Source organism: Cryptomeria japonica, chromosome 7 (assembly GCF_030272615.1).
Source record: "Cryptomeria japonica chromosome 7, Sugi_1.0, whole genome shotgun sequence".
NCBI classification, from domain to species: domain Eukaryota; kingdom Viridiplantae; phylum Streptophyta; class Pinopsida; order Cupressales; family Cupressaceae; genus Cryptomeria; species Cryptomeria japonica.
Window position 1 is genome coordinate 679,367,833 of NC_081411.1, and position 7,536 is coordinate 679,375,368.

At 29.7% G+C, this 7,536-nt stretch overlaps 1 protein-coding gene across 1 annotated transcript; it reads right to left on the reverse strand.

The window, feature by feature from the left end:
- Nucleotides 1-4,705: 4,705 nt before the first annotated feature.
- Nucleotides 4,706-5,281, reverse strand: LOC131040379 (putative RING-H2 finger protein ATL53). Its single transcript, XM_057973285.2, has one exon. The coding sequence runs from the start codon at nt 5,279-5,281 to the stop codon at nt 4,706-4,708; it is 576 nt and encodes a 191-aa protein (XP_057829268.2).
- Between the last annotated feature and the right edge of the window lie 2,255 nt (nt 5,282-7,536).

Below are 7,536 nucleotides of genomic sequence, written 5' to 3' on the forward strand. Positions count from 1 at the left end.
TTGATTTGAAGAATATGGAACACTTGTATGATATGGTTGTAGTTTTGTTGACATTTTTGTTTTTAATAATTTTAATGCTTAGTAAAAATTTTAACATGATCGATGACGTTGGCATGACACACCCTCTGGCTCTATGTAAAACATTTTTGACCTGAAGCTATGAACTAGTGAGGCCACAAATGGGGGACCTCATCCTCACACTTCACTTGTTCAAACCTGCGAGCTCAATGACCCAACAAAGACACAAATACCGTGAGCATAGTGGCCCAACAGGGGTTTGAACCTTGATGGCTACTTCACCAATGAAGTATTTTAACCGTGACACTACACGTCCAAAGATTGGTTTTGTTGACATTGTTAAAAGATGATGTAATGATTGTTCTTTGTTAAATTGTTATTAATACTTTAGAATAATGGAATTTGATTGAAAATACTTTGGAACTATTTTTCCTCCATAAGATCCTTTGTCTCTTTTGCCTATGTTATCATTTGAAGGATTATTCTTGCCTTGTTGAAATTTTGAATGAACTTTTGATTTTTTTCATCATGAGAGTGATTTGGTTGTGAATAACATTACCAAAGAGAGACTTGTAATAACAACTGCACTATTGAAACATTAAATGTATATTATCACAATCAATCTATCTAGCTTGTTGTTTTCATTGTGAAGGGGCTATCTATATCCTAAAAAGATGAAACTAATTTTTTTTATTAAAGAGATGATAAAATCATCCTCATAATGGCATGGTCTTTTATGTCCCAATCAAATCCTTCATCATGAGAATGATAGTGGATGACCCAAAGAGAAGGGAAATGGAGTAAGAAATAGTTGACCATTATATTAACATGTAATAATATTGTTGGAAGGTTTATGTAGTTTACTATGTTGATCTTTTTCATGTGGAAACTTCTTTATTTTCTTGGTTAAATTGATTAGTTTTTAAAAAAGCTCTTGGTTAATGTTGGTTGAAGAATTAAAATTAATTTACAATTTTATAGAAATCAACTAAAAGTTTCAAGTGGCATATGCATAATGTTTAATTTTTTTTGGGTTACATTTGATGTTGCAAAAACACAATTTTTGTAGGTATTCATTGCTATTATTTTATCTCTTTTTTGGACATTATCTATGATTTTCAAAGCCCTTGTTAGTTTCTTCTTGTTATGGATTTGAGAAAAGTCCAACAGTTGACCCCAAAATATTACTTGTAATTAGAAAAATGATTCATGCTCCTAAGAACAATCTAGCTTATTCACAATGGTCATTTCTTGTAATGGAAGGGTTTTGAGTAAAAAAAAAAGTGAAATGGCTACACCTGCTGTGTTTCTTGCGACATAGTCTAAAAATCACATATTGTAGAGAATATATTAATTGCTTATGTGGGGAAGTGTCTAGAACTATAGAGGGTAGCTTCTAAGACTATCCATATGCTTGCAAGCTCATATATGCTTTCATGGTAATCTTGCTGCATAGTCTTGACATAAATTAACTTTTGGTGACATACTGGTCCTTAAATTTGTATCTTTTGGCCAACATTTAATATCATTTGTTCTTTTGTTTATGAGATTGGAGCTTCGGTGAAACTATTAGTCTTTCTTTGAAATCTACTTCATTTTGTATTATCAAGAGATTGATATGATTTTGGTTATTGTCTAATATATTTAATGTATCCAATTTACAAGTGTTGTGCATTCTATGCATTTCAAAAGGCAAACAAACTTGCTAGGATAGACTTTAGTAAAAGTTAACAACCCTTGTCTCTTAATTTGAAATATACTTGATCTTGAGTTATCATGGCATTTATATATTTTTTCATTGTTTCTTACTAACATGTCTACATTGTGGGCTACCATATGGAAATTGCCAAGAAGAAGTTGATGTAAATTGGAGTTCTTGCACTAAGAAATGCATAAAATATTGAAGCCTAGATCTGGAATGGTGATCAATTGTTTGTGTCCTAACCTTGAACCTACAAAATTGGATAGTTTCTGTAACACTCATTTTATACATTTTATTTTCAATTCTCATTTGTGGAAGCATTTTCATTTCATGACATAAACATTAACAAATACCAGTATAGGAATTGATAAGTTATATGAACTCATATTCTATGATGTCTTTGTTTCCTCTAGATTCCAAAAATATTAGATGCAATACATAAAGTTTCTTGAATTATGCAACTTATCAACTTTCTTTATTGTAATTTAAAAGTAAAACTTATGGGATAAAGATGGAGTTTTCACTATATGTTGGCATTTGAAACCAATTTTATAATTTTATGATATGATGAAAGACATCAATGATTTAATTTTTGAATCATATTTTATTAAATTTAAAATTATATAGATAATAGCATTTTTGAACAAATACAATATAGTAAAATGCCACTTTATTCATCAAGTCATTCTCGATCTATGTCAATTGTATTTTGAAATGGGTCAAGGTGACTAAATGTTGGCTTTCAAGACATAACAAAAAGTATCTATTATGAGTATTATAAAACTATAACCAAGCTAGTTTTTAGATTATAAAAAAACACAAAAATTTGTGTACATAGCACCTTGTTCCTCTCAGACAGTTCACCTATATACATGAAAAGAATCCCATGCATCCACAAACAAATCACACAAAACCAAAACTATTCTTCCAAACCTTTTGCATTACCTCTGCTTCCATGCAGGAGTACTTTCGCCTTGCTTAGGAGCTTAGAATAGAAAACCAACACTTCAGCATGAATCGAATGATCCATAAAACTAAATCACAAGCCTAAGTAGTCATAGAGAAATTGAATCGAATCACCCCAAAACATTAAAAAAATAGTATGTGTAAGATTAAACAAATGGAACTTGGAAATCATAACATATAACAAACAACAATGAGGAAGAAATAGAAAATGGTTGATTCAATTAATAATATTAATTAATAAATGCAAAGGTTACAAAGTTGAATGAATACAAAAACACATGTAGACAAACCAACCAAAGATTAAGGATTTAGAGATTGAGGAATCAAAGACCTCGACTATGTACATGGTCCTTGCATATATATATACATACAAATTGCAATTTGATTTGGTAACAAAGCCACCATTTGTCATAAATGTGGTATTCTAAAATTCCATGCATTGAATGCCTCTAAATCCACTATTGATTTAAGAAAATATTACAATTAATGTAAAGTAGGTAATTTCTAACATACATATTAATTTTCTAGACATGTAAACCAATAGCTAATTGTTACAACACATCAATAATGGTGTCACATTGACTATCCATGACCGACAGTACATAAACCCAAGTCACATGTGATCTCTTCACCATTACATGTTCAACAAATTTTCTTAGAGGAATATTGGATTGTAGAGTCAATAATGAGATTCAATTTGGTTCATAAACCTGAGTCACATGTGATCTCTTCACCATTACATGTTCAACAAATTTCCTTAGAGGAATATTGGATTGTAGAGTCGATAATGAGATTCAATTTGGTTCATAAACCCGAGTCACATGTGATCTCTTCACCATTACATGTTCAACAAATTTCCTTAGAGGAATATTGGATTGTAGAGTCGATAATGAGATTCAATTTGGTTCATAAATACATCTCTTTCTTATGTTGATTCAATAGTAATAGTTATTTCTACATCTAGCTCAACCTTTTTGGGTGAGTATAATGATGTATAATGACATATCATTACTATCTTTTCATTCTTGAAAACATGATGAACACTTGAAAGGTGACACTCTTAATTGAAGATGAAATCTCCAAAGACATCAATTTTATTTACCTTGGCATCATAGAATTAGTAAGATTTACTAGAGTCAATATCCAACAAGGATATACTTTTTACTCTTATTATTGAATTTTCTTCTCTTCTCTTATGTCCATTGTACCTCTAGGTGATATTTCCAAAGATACTCAAATGTTTAATTGATGGTTTCCTACCTAACCATGCTGCTTCTAGAAAGACAATTTCCAAGATTTTAGTCAAACTCCAATTTGATTGAATAAATCATTGTGTAAATTGTTTCTTCCCATAATTGATCTTTAAGACTACATGTCTCGAGCATTGATTTAGTTTTCTCTTGAAATATCATGTTCATTCTTCTAGCTACTCTATTTTCTTATTGTTGTGAACTATCTGGAATTGATAATTGTCTCTTGATTCCCTTTCATCTAAAAAGTTGTCAGATTTGTTTGAGCTAAACTCGTACAATAAATTTGGACAACAATGTTAGGCAAAAGAATATATGAAAAGGAGTGCCACAAGAATATGTTATGGTATATATAGACATGGGTTGTTTGGATTCAAAGATTAAAACTTAGCTCTAGAAGGGAGGAAAAATATGTAAATAAAAAATCACCTCTTAAATTTAACAACAATCTTTGTGATCAAACACTACAACTATCTTTGATACCAATTACTAAAATTAGAAAACACAGACTTTGTTATTTAAGAATCCAAAAAGACTTCTAAATAAGAAAAACACGCAAAAGACATTCTCCTTATGAACACATCCAAACTATAATCAATAAAGATAATTGTTCACCGTGTACTCTAAAAGGCTCTCTATTATTGCCAAAGGACACTTGGTTCGAAAGAAAAGAACATGTTGTAGACATCTAAATGGTACTAAGTTCAAATCTTCTACAACGCTTAAAAAAAACTCTTTATTATTTAGGGCACTGCAACTGAAATATGCACTACATCTGTACACCCATTTGCGAAATAGATTGTGGGGGAATCGAAGTCGTGCCGCAGATAGGGCATTTGCCATGGCACTCTAGCCACCTTTGAATGCACGCCACGTGGAACTTATGATGACACACTGGCAATAACAACGCTAGCTGCTCGTCTTCTTCATAATTAGACAGACAAATAATGCAGTCATCTTCCACCTCATGTTTTGAGACACTGTAATAGAATATCGCCATCTCCACGTCAACGCTCCGCATCCACGTCTGCTTTGAAGCTGACGTGGAAGGTGCTGCTACCGTCGACTCAGCCGCCGTCGTCTCAGCCGCCACCACCTCAGCTGCCACCACCGTCGTCTCAGCAGATGCCGCCGCCTCATTGGCTGCATTTGGGAGCGCCACCTCATCCTCCATCATCTTCCATCGGCAGTAGAGCAGGAGAGTCAGCGCAAATATGATCAAGGGAAGGGGAACATCCATAAGAATGAGAGTGCATAAAAGTATGAGCTGTTGCATCCATGGCGATAGTCCCATTATAGATAGCAGGAGGCAATCGAGTGTACAACTGCAATTGGGTGTGGCCATGGCTATGCTGGGGGATTCAGAGGATCTTCAGTCTAATATATCAGAATAGCTTCGCTTGTTATCTCCAAATATAGCGGCATTTTTAACAAGAATCTATCAAAACCGACACAAATTTCGGGGGCCACGAGAAAGTATAAAAGAATTTATGATTATGGATGTTTTCAAGGTGTATATTGATGTTTAGAAATGAAACATATAAAAACAAAGTGTTAGTTTGTTTCTTTGTAGTTTTGTAATTAAAATATTGGTTGTTCATATAGAGATAATTAAATAATCTCCAATGTTTATAATAAAATATAATATAATTTTATTTTTAATTTATTAAATTAATAAAAATATTTTAATTAATTCGAACTCTAAATTTAACGAAAACTATACAATCAAATTTTAAGGTGATCTATAAAATTATAATTGTAATAATAGACCTAAGTTTACACGAATTCGTAATTATAATTATTATAAAAAAATACAATTAAATTATAATTAATTTTAAGGCTAATATTAAGTAAATATAAAATAACTTCATGTTAAAATTTGAAATTGAAAGAAACATATTTATTTATATTAATTTATAAGAATTGTCATGTAGTGGCCAAAACTATATGAGGTAATATATAGCAATTTATGTATCTGTTTAAATATTAGTTAGTATACATATCTTAATTCATACATCTATCTAAAGAAATACGAGAGATATCTTGATTGGAGCTATTTTATTTATCATAAAATAATTTTGTTTTACTTTAAATTATAATTAAGTAAATATTTTAAAAAAATTATTAGTAGACATTAAGAATAATTAGTTTAGTCAACCCTAGGGTGTAGATCGGTTAGTAGAGCCATTGAAAAACATGAATGATTGATGCAAGTTCAAGCCTTGTTCGGATGAAAAAATTAGTTTACCTAGCCGCGCCTAGGGTGGGTCCCTTTTGGGTTATCACATGGCCCAAAAGATTAATCAATAATCAAGAATGATTAGATCAATAAAAAATAGCTTCAATTTCTCAACATTTCTTTAGCTAGATGTATTTAAGATATCTATACTATTTTATTTTACTTCCTACACGTCAACATGGGTGGGCCCACCTTTATTACTCCTACACATCCACATTAGTGGGCCCACCTAGGCATGAACACCATGTGAGCCAACTAGGGATTTGAGCTTTGCTTGCATCATTAACAATGCAACCACTTAATCATCACACCACAAGATGACCCCCAATTTTTTTTTCTAATTTTTAATATTATCTATTTTTTTATATTAAATTTTAAATTTCTTATCATTATTAAAAAATAATTGAAAATAAAAATTTATAAAACATATTTTTATTTGAATTGATTATTTTCTACTAATAAACTTAAAAATAATATTTTCTATACATTGTAAATATGAAAATGGTAGATTAATTTTTAATTTTTTTGTTTTTGTTTTTATGTGTTATTTATTTTGAAAATATTATAATTATAATTAATATTAATGTTTTGACATGTGAATGGTTGCCAAATTTAAACTAAAAGGTAAGAGTTTTAGTTGACGTTAACACACTCATGTCATTACACTCTACCCTTTGCTATCATTGTTTTTAGTAATATATTAAAAATATAATACATTATTAAAAAATATAATATACTAACTTATTATAAATTACAATATAATATTACAATTTTATTATATAATATGATAAATTATATATTAAAAATCATATAATCTAGATATTAAGATTATATAGTGTTTAGTTAAAAAAATATTAAAAAATTTAATATATTAAATTATTAAAAATTATTGAAATGATAATTTTTGAGTTAATGCTTTTTAGTTGAATAATAGACATGACTACAAAACTTAATTGCAATATAAACTTATTAATTTTAAAATTAGAAAGATCTATAGATTGATAGTGTTAATGATCATTGGTATAGAAGGATATAAACTCTCCCCAACTAACCATAAGAGTCCTTAATATTCTCCCCATTTATTCATCTTCCTAAAGAGGTTTCTATTGCAAATAAATTTTTTCTCTCCATGAAAAATGCAAGAACAAAATAAAAAAAAATAGAAATAAAATTGAACAGAATCTTTGTAATGAGTTAAAACAAGATATCATGTTATCAAAATTTAAAAGAGCCTTACAAAATGTCATGGAATATGAGCCAAACATTAATATAAACTTATGAGATTTAATATTTTTTAAGTTATTAAATTGATGCATACATTCAACTTCTCTTCTTATCTATATTTCTAGAGATTAAAATTA